Raw genomic sequence first — 13,115 nt, 5'->3', positions numbered from 1 at the left:
ACGAGGACTGAGCTATATTCAAGCCAATACCAATCAACTGTCTAATCCATAACAAAAACAAAATGGCACAAATATACACAGCAGAGGAAAAGACAACATAGTTTTGTCCCGTGTAACTGCATGAGAAAATGTTTGTAGATACATGTCACTTATTACAGGCTTAAATAACTGCAGCCTACATACTGTAAGGTAGAGATAGGGTGTAACGTTAGACAGCTAATGAGAAAAATAGTACTTCCAGGATTAATAATAAATGACTTCCTTTTCGCGGAACTCACATAAGTGACATATGTCAAGGCTGGTTAATTAAAAGTAATTAAAATGTAATGGGCGGGGAGGAAAAACATCAAATGCAGGTATACATTTGCTTCGGTTGGTTAGTTTGCCTTCTCTTCCTGACACTTTTCACACAAATTCATGTTAAATATCAAGTATATAATTCTGGTAAAACAGTGACCAGGTAGGCACCACCTAACTAACGCACACTTGAACACAACATTCCTGAAATTATTTAAATATATGGCATGTAAAAAGATCAATTATATGGCATATGCAATGTATGATCTGGAACACATTATAGTTTGCTATAAGGGAAGTTATCATGTGAGTCCACACACACACACACACACACCCTGTGCTGTGCAGGCTGCAAAGTGCATGTGTTATGGGTAGTCAGCTGACACCATCATCAATTCACGAGGGGGAGCAAAACCCTAGAAGGAACGCAAAGGCTGCTTTAATACTTACCAAGACCCTGCTACATTCTCCCTGCATAGTTCAACCACACTTTAACAGTAGACATGTTATTATCTTGTCTTTAAATAAGTCTGTAATGTCAGACAACTAGCTCTACTAGATATTTGTTTAAGATCTATTTCGTAAATCATACAAAAGCTGTGCTTTCCCTGCTGCGATAATGAAAGTATCAAGTAACAGTAACACCCTTAATCCTCCAGTAACTTGAGACATTAAAATCCTGAATGGCTCATTTCTATTAAAGTAATGACTATTATTTATTAAATGATGACTATTATTTATTGAAAATAACCTTTAAATCTCAAAATATTTCATCATAGCTCAAAATCAAGTGTATGGAAAGAGAACAATCCACTTCCTTATTGTATCATTTGGGGCTGAGTGATACAAACTGGAAAAGAATGACAATGCTGTGATGTGTAACAGACTTGGTGGTCTAAATAATGTCCATGCTTTGATGATTAAACTGTACACGACACAGCTGCATACAAGACAGAAATCATCCTTGATACTTGCCCAAACTGCCCTTATTCCACTACTATTTTGTTTTTATTAAGATTCATTTGATGAAATCAGATTAGACTGAATGAGTTGCACTCTGTCAGCATGAGGAACCATGTAGCATGCTCAAGCTGTCAGAGGCAACAGGGCAGAAGTGTTGAAATACAAAAAAATAAAAATAAAATAAACTACCACTAGCTGGTTATCTACAAATCAATCTTTGAATCATTAAATATCCATTTATTCAGGTTCACTTTTCTCACTCTTACATAGAATACAATCTGATCTACAAAAACGTCAGCACATGACACTGGACATTTGGACATTTTGGTCAAAACATATAAAGGTACCCAAAGAAATACCCAAATGGCTTGCCTGCATGTCATTTATCTTCTGTGTTACAAGCAATGAACCCTCCCTCTGACCCAAACATGTCTGACCCAACAACCCCTCTGGCCCACTTCATCCTTCTCAAGTCTCTTCTCGTCCTCAACAGCGGTTACTCTGCCAAATCAAGCAACCAACCAACCAACCAACCAACCAATCAATCGGGTTTACACTCAGCAGTTTAAAGAGCCATTCATAAGGAGAATGCGTTGAACAAAAAAAAAAAAATAAAACAAAAAAAAAAATCTTAAAACTCAAGACAAACCAACTATAATAGAAAATAAGTGATTTTAGAAAGACGTGATGAAAAAAAAAATCCAAATCCAGAGGAGGAAAAAACCCCAAAACAAAAACAGAGGAAAGTGCTAGTTATTTTCAGTTGAGTTTTGCATTAGCAGATTCGTAAGTCACATAAACCAACAATCAACAACCCAGGTCACTCCTCCAGCCCCGTCCCACTAAAGATAACGCAGAGTGGGAACAGTATAGCCAAGTCTCTTTCGTCTCTCTGGAGCTCTGTGTGATCTGGATGCTGCGTCCACGATCGTGGATGGAGGGAAAGACGGGCACCAGAGGAGAGTTGGGTATCTGAAGGGCTGTAATGCTGTTTTTGGGGGGCCAGCTGTACGCTTGCTATGAGGGAAGCATGGCAGTAACAGTGGTACCCCTTCAGGCAACATAGTGGTACTGGTTAGGAGTCTCCTTGTCACGTTCCATGTAGTCTCTGTCTATGAGGGACTCGATCCGCTTCTTCAGATCGCCCGGCTGTGGAGAGGAAAGCAAGTCAGATGCTGATGAGCTCTGTGTGTGTGTGCGTATGTGCTGAGAGAAAAATAATGAGAACTTTAAGATACGTCACCTTGACAGGGAACTTCAGCTGGTTGAAGAGCTCTGATACCAGGAGGTTGTGACTGAGGGTCTTCCTCATCTTCATTATGCGCACCACAGCTGCATCAATCTGATACTGCCTGTCTTGAAACACACGCTCTGTGGTGCTTACCTGCTCCTCTACCTGTAAGGAAAATGTGTTTAAAAATGGGTGAGAACCATCCTTTTGCACAGGAAAACCTATGCAAGCGATAAGTAAAAAACAGCAAAGTAAGGTCTGGTTGAGGAGAAGGAGTGTGTGAAGAAATAAAGAAATGCGCTAGTATTCTTACAGTTTCCTTCATTTGGATCTGGTTGATCTTGATGCGGAACAGTTTGTGTTTAAAATCATTGTTGAAATTGAAACGGTCTCCATCCTCCACGTCTTTCCCTCGAGGGTTCTTGTTGAGGACGCGTGCTTTTCCGCAGGCCAGGGACTGCAGTGTACGCTTGAGCTCTCCTTCCTCTGTGCAGGACAGGAGAGAATGATAATGTGATACAGCAGGTGCCTCTCCCACAATAGAATAGTTGTACTACATATTTAAAGACATGTGTAACCTATGCCAGTGGCAGTGCGAATCTCCTCCATGCTGAATTCCTCTCCCTCATTAAACATCAGCAGCACCAGCGTCTGGAACAGAGAGACCTGCAGCTCCTTCTTACCCTGCAGGACAAAGTAATCATTGTAAGTGCAGTTCAGACGTTTTTTCAAGCCAATTTGCCTCTCTTCTCTGTGCCCCATTAGGATGTACCATGCCCATACCTCTTTAAACTCCGCCTTTAGTACAGCGTGGCCCAGTGTGGGCTGCCACTGCAGCTTCCTTCCACTGTGCTTCCCCAGGTAGAACAGCTTGAACACCTCCTGGAGTTTTACCATCTACCGAAACATAAAAGAGGTGAGATTTGTACCAAGCTTGTCCTTAACACAGTCTGTTAAGGATCTGTTTGTGAACCTGCCTAGTTGAGACAACATCAGTAGGATGACACAATCAGTAAAATACAGTGAAGTCAGGTCTTTTGTTTTGACAATGTTTTTCTCAATAACTTCATCATGTTGCTACCTACTTATGCACTATAAAATAAATAAACAAATGCATAAATAAATATTGTTTAAACAAATAGACTGATGCTCAAGTTCTACTTAACCCACAAAAATAAATGTTGAAATTTAGCATTATACAGCTTTCAGGTGCACAAACTGCTTCCATGACTTCGACTAGAAATGCTTACCTCTGGGGGCAAGTGGACCTCCATGGGCGTGTATGAAGGCCAGTATCCCATAGTGAGGATGTTGACAGTAAGTTCTATGTTGCTTGGCTCACTCTGGTTCTGTATATACTGAGTAGAAATATCGTAAGTTTTACAATTATGCATTAAATGACACAGTACAGAGTGATGCATACACATACTATAAACATACCATCAATATTTTAAAGCTACACATGTATGTTTTTAAGTGTGTCTATGTGCACGTACCTGTTTAAACTGGATCATTATGTCTTTGGACAGTTCCATGTCTTTGAACATCCCCTCTAGCTTACTGGTAAATGCTGCTCCACATTCTGGAGGAAGTAAAAACCACAAAATATCACAACTGACTTGTTCTCACACCACCACTCATCACTGATCTCATATTAACTTTTTACTTTCATCTGCTATAATACTGGATAAATGCAAATATCTTCTCTTTACTGTGCTGCAAATAAATTTTACTGTGTGTGAATGAGAGGCAAATTGTAAAGCGCTTTGGATAAAGTGCAATATATAAAAAGGCAGCCATTTACCATATATCCATGAGCCAGATGAGGATTTTGATTAATGCAAGCAATCAATTTGCTAATTCAAGAAATAAGACATTTGACTCACCGTGTTTGAGCTTGGAGAGCATGGACTTTTCAGCATCAACAGAGGCACTCTTGCCGACCAGCAGACGCTTGGCCAAGTCCTTCTTATAAAAAGCTTCAAACACATCTTTTCCTGGAGGGAGAAAACAGAGAGCAAAGGGTCTCATCAGCGTGTAACAAGCTTCATAGTGGTTAGTAACTCTATTTGACTGAAAAAGCAAACATATTTATTCAGCGCACGCACACACCCACACATGTAACTGACCGTGTATGAAACGGAAGATTATCATTATCTTGTCCAGGATTCTCTCCAGCTCCTCCTCTGTAGCCTCCTTGTTCCCTGCTCTTAACTTGGAATCCACATATTTAGCTGGTTGGGAAGCAATAACCAAGAAAGTTGTTAACACATGGTGGAATTAATAAAAAAAAAAAACACAATAAAATGTGCTGTGTAAAATTATTTATGAGTACAAAGATTATGTGTTGTACTTTTACAAAGTTGTTAAAAATTTGTAGGACTGAAAAAAGTCCCAACTGCCATAGCATGTAATTTATTTGTCTCACCCACCAATAAGTTCAGCAGGTTTGTTGGGTCTCTTGTTGATAAAGGCCTCAAAGGCCTCCTTCATGGCGTTGATGAAGCCCTCATTCCGTGTAAAGCAGCTCTGTGCCACGTTGTCCATCTTGTCTTTGAAGTCTAGTAGGTCTTGCACCATGTCCTTGTCTTTCTCTGGAGTACACACAATCTCTCCACCAAAGGACTACGACCAGAGAAGGTTTCATCAATGCGTTTAAGCATTTCTCAGACATAAAAAAGGACATGGACACGTTTTCGCGATGCTTTGTGTTGTACGTCTACGTATATGTTGGTTGAGCAATGTGCGTACCTTTATGTAATCCCTCCAGAACTGCAGCAGTGTAGGAAGTCCTCCCTTCACCTTGCTGAAGAGCTGGTAGAGGAGGGCCAGCTCAGTCACACGATGCTCATCCAGCAGGATGCTTAGACCTGGGACAAAAATATTACACATCATTGCATGTGTGCATATGTGTTTTATATATTAAATAAAACTAAACAAACTGTATTTTACAATTTCATGCTAACTAAATCAAATTCACAAATTGAAACATGGGTATAGCAGAACAAAGAGGGCAGATAAAATGTTTTGCTCTAGTCATGGACTGTGCTCTAGTAAATTTTAATCACAACCATTTTACGGCAAGTCACAAAGCAGATAAAGTGAACAGGCTTGATTAAGATTTAAAGCAGCAAACAAAACTGTACATGATTTATTGAGCAAGTGGGACTCCTTTACAATGTAATGCAAAGCAAATGATGAACACCACAAACTACAGCCTCAAATATTACCATAGAGTGGAATCCAAATTTTACACAATAAGCTTCACAAATGTAGTCTATATTGGCACACACATGCTAATGTAAAGGACTCATTAAAGTCTTTCACACAGACATACCCTTTTGGAGTATTGCAGTCACATGTTCTCCTAAAAGTTGTTTCTCAATGCAGCTAATAACTGGTTTCCTGTGAAATAATAAGGATAAGAGGGGGAGAAAGAAAAAATGTATCCAAAAGCTGGAATAGATGCAAATACATTCAAAGTCTTTTCTTTAATCTTGTAACCCCCTTTCAAGAAAATGCCTTCAATCTCACCTCCTGACCTTTCTACGCAGCACATTTTCCAGTTAAAGTTAAAGTCTTGTTATTCTTAAATTATTTGTTGAAAGCTAATGAAAACAGGGGTTACAACTAAAGCTCTGGGGTCATGTGTTTAAAACTACTAGAAAAAAACAATTTACATTATTAGACCAACATTTTTAAATTGTAAAAATCAACTGTGAAGAGTACGCTGCCTCCTAAAGGTCATGGTAGTGTGGAGATTCTCAAGTTAATGCATTTAGCATTGTTTATGGACTCCTCACCTTATACTTCTGGGTAGGAGCTGTATGTATAAGGAATATCAATTATTGCTCCACACTTATAGCAACAGGCCTTCTACCAAAACCTGTTTCAGCATTAAAGATTACTTTAATTTGTTTTGTGCAAAGAACAGAGGACTCTGTGTTTATTGCGAGAGAACGCAAAATACTGCGAGGTAACGCAAAAGTAGTCCTCAAAACATTATCGCTGTGACCTTTAGGGGTCTCTGTAGTAGAGAGCTACCAAGTTTTCAATTATGTGGGGAGTAAAAAACAAACAGAATAAAATATTAAGAAATACTAAGAGGATGTTGAGGGAGCTTAACATGAAAACATTTCAAATAAAGATAAGAAACAGTGTACTGGACATTTAGTGAAGATAAGCCTTTGTACTGGAAATGTAAGCAGTCAGGTGAGACTATGATGTACCATTTGTCTACTTGGTCCAAAAGTAAAGAACTTTTGGCAGTTTATATATACCTCTATAAAATATAGAATATAAAAAATAATATATATATAAAATATAAAATACAACCACATGCAAATACACCATTCTGTCCATGCGTACTGTGTTTGTTTTGTGTGACTCCTCAAAATTCAAGGAGGCACCTAATGGTATTGTAAAACAGGTGCACCCTGCCTTAAAGGTGGGGTATGCGATTCTAATCCAATACACGTCTTTTTGTCAAATTCAACGAATATCTCCCCACGGTCTGCTAGCTGTCCGATCAGTGTGTGCGCTGAAAAAAAATCCAGTGTTTGTACACAGCCCTGGCTCTGTAAATGGGAAATAAACAAAGTGGCTCAAACCAAGCCACACACCACGACTTGTGTGTCAGGTCACGTTAAATGACTTGCTCACAGACATTCAGCTTACTTTCTAATTTGCCAAGATATGCTGTTGTTGTGATGTTAGCTTAAGTAGCAGGAGAGTTGTGAGTTTTGCTGTCTGGAGCTGGTTTGCTGCCTCTGGGAAACCGTCTCGTCCTCTCTGGCTGTTTCAGCTTCGCAGCAGCAACTGTAGGGACAGTTTGCTAACCCACAACCTAGCTAACGTTAGTTATATTACTTGCTGTGTTGTTGTTCGCTCTATATCATGGTATTTGTCATGGTATTGTATTTCTCCAGAATCGCAAACCCCACCTTTAATACTTGGAAATGATAATTAATGGTTATTTATGTTTACTTTTATTTTATTTTCTTATATGAAGGCTGGTATGCACATGAGGTAGTATTTTTTATTGAAGATGTTACTTATGAAATAATATTTTGTATATGTGACATGCTTTTTTGTCTCAGTGATAGGTTATGATAACATAATTGAAATTATTTTTAATTACTGAGTGCTCTGGTCGAGGTAGCTCATGATACGATCATTCTCCTCTTCCAACCGACGAGCCACATGGTGCAGGTACTCAGGCACCTGGACACATACAAACACAGGTTACTGGCGAATAACTGATCACATGACACTAAAATCATAGATCCATTAATAGTTTCACTCACATCTCTCTCCTGCATCAGCCGCTGTCCCTCTGTTGCATACAGGCGATTGGTCTCGATCAAAAATCTCTCCTCAAAGGAATCCTTGTAAACCTAATCAAAAGTCAGACAGTCTGGAGGTTAAAACAATGACATACATTCAGTCCATCTACTGATAAGTTAGGGTAAACAGGAAATCAGTTACCTGTAGGTCTGACAGCATGCCCAGTAGACTCCTGAGCAGACTGCGGTCTATTGTCTCTCCATTACGCTCAAGTTCTATCTGCTCCAAAATGCCATCTACTGTGCGCTTCTGAACTCCACTGTCACTCACAATGTGAGTACGAAACAGTTCCAACCCAGTGTCCCTGCAACGTATACGTAACATCAGCCTCCTACTGTAAGCACACGTAAACAAACAGAATAACTTGAATAACCTGTGATTTTACCAGATGGAGGGGAGTAGGGAGTTCTGAAGCACATAGGTACGATCCAGGAAGAGAAAGATACTTCGGATCATTATCTATAAAGAGAAAAAACAAAAAAGGCTAAACATGGGATTTACACTTTCCTATTAGTGGAACAGTTTTGATATGCATTAAGATCAAACGTCAAACTTACAGTTTGCCTGCAGTGGTCCTGCCAGCAGCGATTCATTCGCTTCAGGAAGGAAAGGTTGTCCAATGACTCTGTGAGCTCCATGTTAAGGAAAAATCTTCCATTCACTCATTTCACTAAACCAAAATTCTGAATGACCACACTTCACTGTATCCTGTGGCTAGGCAGCATGTATGAACACCTTGGTTTCGCTTGTTGGCTCAAAAAGATTTGGTGTTCAAACTGGGTGAACTAATGGCTTATATTCTTAACTGTATTGAGCATCCCAAGGTTCTTATTACAGCAAGCCTACCAGAACAAAGTCTAAAAACAGCTATAAAGCAACTGGATGACAATAAATATGATTAAATAAATTAAAGGGTCCTATAATTGATCTGCCTATAATTTGAGACAATTTAATCAGTTACTTCATGTTTTGCTATAAAGCCGCTGTTTTATTCTACAATATGTCAAACATCTTCCCACGATCTGCCAGTCACAGCCACTGCTCGTTATAACCCCATTGTGTGGGACATTTTAAGGATAACTGCCAAACTTGTTATATGTTGACCCCTTGTGAGAAAAGACTGCAACAACACCTGAACAGGCTGAGACTGGACAAAAGCATTCTGGTTTACAGTAAATGGCTGTGTTAGTACTAGTAAAGACAGAGGTCTTACGAGGTGAGACACCTACTGTCAGTGAACCCTCTCTCAAAATGCATCATGATTCATAAAGTAAGAACATGAAACATTTACCGTCCGAACTTCAGTAAATGTTTAAGCAGTTTGGACACATAACTTGCCTGATATGGTTGTGCACAAAAAAGGATATTCTCTAAACTGGTGGATCTGGGCCTGCACATGGTCTTCACAGACCTGCCGTAGCTGCTTGTACAGCGTGGGGGAGACTTTATATGAACAGAGGTTCTCTACCGCCTTCAAGAAAGAGAGAGGGACAGAGACAAGGAGAAGAGACAAGAGCACAAGAGATTGTTTTACAATTCTGCACAAAGGCAAACAGCAGAGGGAACACTTGTAACATGACCACTGGTTTCCATTCATTTTAGCAAAGTATGTAAATCCATGTTTGTTATGTAAATCAATATGCCCATTAATGTACACCAACAGAACAGTAATAAACATAAAAGCAGAGATTCTGTTTATGATGTGATAGATTACCTATCTCAAGCTGCTTTTGGAGTAGTAATGCTCGCCTGTAGAGTTTATTTTAACCCTGAGCTGAAATTAATCATTGACAACTTCAAGTCTGTATTGTATGATCTGCTGAAAGATCATGTGTTTAAAAATGATAAACTATAAAGCATTTGTGCTAGTCATGTTGAAGTGTTCTGTACTGACATTTCTACAATCCAACACTGCTACACACTTATCAGGGCCAGGGAGAAAAAAATAATCAAACTGCAGGTGTTTAAAAAGACAGACAGCAAACCTGATAGAGCTCTTCCAGATTATACTTGATAGAGGTGCTGTTCTGGATGGCACCCACTGCATCCCGTAGCTTCAGCCACGTGTCCTCAGTATAGTTCTCCGCTAGTTTTGGCCTGTCTGTTACAAAAAGCCAGCAACAATGTTAACTTATAGGTCATACACATTGGGAACTACAAATGAAACATTATTAGCATTTGGATACACCATACAATTTAAGGAAAAATCTGAATAAAAGAGTGGAGAAACATATCAAATGCAGATGCTTCCGTGCACCAGGGTTCACTGAATGGTTTGGTGAGTATAAAAATGATGTGAATAAAATGCTACGGCCTTTACAGTCACCAGAGCTCAACCCAGTTGAACACCTATGGAAGATTTTGGACGAACGTGTAAGACAATGCTCTCCACCACCATCACCATAACACCAAATGATATAATATAAACTTTAATCTGCAAATCTATTTCATGATGTCTGTGACTGTCTCTGATGCTACATGTCCTTTTGTCATGTCTGGCTGTGTTTGTTTTTCTATCTGCTATACTCAGGTCTCTCTTGCAAGAGGGATCTTGATCTATATAAGGTGGTATATATAAATGAGGGAATATCTTGTGGAGGAATGGCGTTCATCCCTCCCACAGAGTTCCACAGACTTGACAAGGAGCACTGAAGCTGTTCAGGAGGCTCGTGGTGGCCTGACTCCATGCTAAGACACTTGATGTTGCTTTTTCCTTTAATTCGTCACCCATCTGTATTTCGACATGTTTAACACAAACATGATAAGTTGCACATTTGGAAACCATCAGTCCATTCAGTGGCAATTTCAGAGGCCTTGGTCAAATGTTTAAAATAAAAAAAGTTTCTACTAGTAATTTCTTATTTAACTCCACACCAACATCTGCAATAAGCGGCATTGTATATATCTTGGTTAAAAATACAAATGAACGTAATATTAGTTTTAATGGTTATTATTGGGATACTGACAATGAACTCAGGAGCGCCTCCTATACTGCACACTTTGGACTCACAGGTAAGAAAATAAATATACACTTTTCATGGCATAATGTGCAGAAAACAATTCTTCTTATTTTGAGTCTTTTCACTGAAATTTTCAATTTCTGGTTTCTTTTACAAGAAAATAAGTTGGACATGTATTGTTTTGAAGACGTTTGCACATACAGTACATAGTCCTATAGAAAGCTTACAGTTTTATATTTTTTCATTATAAAAAAAGTTTAAAGTATGTAAGTATGTTTTTGTAGCCTTTAAAATGTTTTATTAGTATTTGAAGATATAAATCTTAGATCATTAATTATCAAAATAATTCAAAGATAGTTTTGTCTAAGATGATTGTAAACTAATGATCATTTTAATTTTTTGAATAGGCATTTACTCAAATGTCAAAAACATTGAAAGCCTATCACAAGTTGTCAAATGACTGTGTATAATTACTTATTTAACCTAACCAACAGCCAAAAAATGCACAGTTATTAATTTTTTTGTTTAAAACAGGTATAGTAAGTAACTTTCTGCAGTTAATGCTGTAACCAGTATGCTTGTTTTATTAATTTGTGGGGTGAATAAAACGATTGACAGAATAATAATCTCTTCCAGAAGATCATCATTCATCACTGTCTTATACCTTTATTAATACTTGAAGTAGGCTACACCCAATATGTGCAACTCTCTGATGGGACAACCAGAAGTTATGAGAGGCTTTTAAAATCATCACTGCCCATAAAATCATTGCATCAAGCAAAAATAACTAAAATCACTGGCAGATACAAGCATGTGTGATTACAAAAACAAGCCCTATTCAAATCTGACACATGAAGGCTTTTAAGCAACTTCTGTCAAAAACTGTACACAACCCAGAGACAGACAACTTTTTACAGCATGATCTAAAAGTTATACCTTCGGTCGTACTAAGATAAATCTAAATAACTGATGACAGATAACGAAGGTGAGGGGAGAAAATCAGTGACGATACCTTTGAAATTTTTGATCACTAATTTCTTTGAAGCGCCAGTTTTGCTTGAGGCCACAGCGGAGGTCCTGGCCATCCCGTTGGTGTTGTGCTCCGTTATAGCAGAGAAACTGGCTCTCTTGTCCTGTCGGGTGTCCTCTGCCATTATCAGATTAGCACTTTGGCTTAACGCTGTATGGTTCAATGTTTTGCTAAATTAGTGTCAGATTGTTCAGTCGCCTGTTTATTTACTGTCTGCAACACAGCCTCTTTGTTGAACCAGTTGTCTTTGGTTGAAAGCGCAGACAGTCGCAATGTATTTAAAACACATTTACGAACAAATACTGACTAGGTTAGGGTAATTAATCGGAAAACATAACTACCGTCAGCTAAGTAAACAGGTAGCTAGCTAACAGTATGACATATGAAACTGCAGCACACTTTAGCTACCAGTTCTCGTCTTCTCCACAACACTTTAGCTTTAGCTGTACAGGCTAGTCCATGCCAGTCTTGACTACTTAAAGATTTTAACTAGTTCAATTATTGTAGTTTGCGACAGTAGACAAAAACGTAAGAGCGGCATAGTTAGCGTTGATATAACAGACCCACATTATTGGTGGCTTTCTTTACCCACATAGCTAGCTAGCACAACAAAATGGCTTTTCTCAGACAGTTCAGTTGGACAGGTGCATCTTGGGTGAAAAGCGGCCGAGTTGCGTTCAGCGACAGTTTGGACTTTCATTGTCACTTACAGTTTTTATCATTTTATGAGACACTGTTGCAATTCTCAAAACATTAAATACAATGATTACATCAATTTACACTGCGCAGCACAACATTTTATTTGTCCTGGAAAATGCCGTCACTCACTCAAAACATCTAACTCATGAGTCAAAAGTAAATAAATTACATCACTGCCTCTATGAAGGCATTTCTCATTGTCACATTGTCACATTGTTTAACCCAAGGCTGTCAAAGGTCTAAAGAGCGATATCAAGATATTAGTGGACTGGTTTTTTTCTTCTTCTGTATTTTAGGACTTATTTAAACTTACAAACTGCAGTCACAGTAAGCACTTTACAGCAACAGAAATGTAAAATACAAACAAAGATTAAAGCTGCTACATCAATAACATTGTACAGTAAAGACAAATGTCACAATACAACAAATTCATGTAAATTTCACAGCTGACATTTTGACTTGTCATAGCAGGAAAAGCACAGGTGGAATTAATAACATCAATAATGGCCAGTGCACACAATACCAGGACATCCCCGAAATGGAATACAGCCATCATTAACACTTACTGATATTGATATTATCTGATATT

The 13,115-nt window shown here is 38.6% G+C and overlaps 1 protein-coding gene across 1 annotated transcript; it reads right to left on the bottom strand.

The window, feature by feature from the left end:
- Positions 1-1,482: 1,482 nt before the first annotated feature.
- Positions 1,483-12,463, bottom strand: cul4a (cullin 4A). The gene is made up of 20 exons (XM_044189679.1): positions 11,810-12,463; positions 9,823-9,938; positions 9,205-9,308; positions 8,395-8,464; positions 8,223-8,296; positions 7,979-8,141; positions 7,798-7,887; positions 7,632-7,714; positions 5,829-5,896; positions 5,243-5,361; positions 4,924-5,116; positions 4,621-4,725; positions 4,378-4,488; positions 3,988-4,073; positions 3,742-3,849; positions 3,275-3,388; positions 3,070-3,175; positions 2,805-2,977; positions 2,504-2,656; positions 1,483-2,409 (listed from the first exon to the last, which is right to left on the bottom strand). Exons 1-20 carry the CDS (start codon positions 11,949-11,951, stop codon positions 2,314-2,316), a joined length of 2,274 nt encoding a protein of 757 aa, XP_044045614.1. The 5' UTR covers positions 11,952-12,463; the 3' UTR covers positions 1,483-2,313.
- Between the last annotated feature and the right edge of the window lie 652 nt (positions 12,464-13,115).

Source organism: Siniperca chuatsi, linkage group LG1, assembly GCF_020085105.1.
Source record: "Siniperca chuatsi isolate FFG_IHB_CAS linkage group LG1, ASM2008510v1, whole genome shotgun sequence".
Taxonomy (NCBI): domain Eukaryota; kingdom Metazoa; phylum Chordata; class Actinopteri; order Centrarchiformes; family Sinipercidae; genus Siniperca; species Siniperca chuatsi.
Note: the sequence above shows the minus strand (reverse complement) of the source record. Positions and strands in the feature narration are given on the sequence as shown.

What these genes read in the sequence shown, in the direction of transcription:
- cul4a (XM_044189679.1), bottom strand. Translation starts at nt 11,951, where the DNA reads ATGGCAGAGGACACCCGACAGGACAAGAGAGCCAGTTTCTCTGCTATA. An exon ending in ATCTGGAAGAGCTCTATCAG is followed by an intron (nt 9,309 to 9,822) that starts GTTTGCTGTCTG and finishes TCTTTCTTGAAG; the next exon opens with GCGGTAGAGAACCTCTGTTC. An exon ending in CAAACCTGCTGAACTTATTG is followed by an intron (nt 4,726 to 4,923) that starts GTGGGTGAGACA and finishes CTTCCCAACCAG; the next exon opens with CTAAATATGTGGATTCCAAG.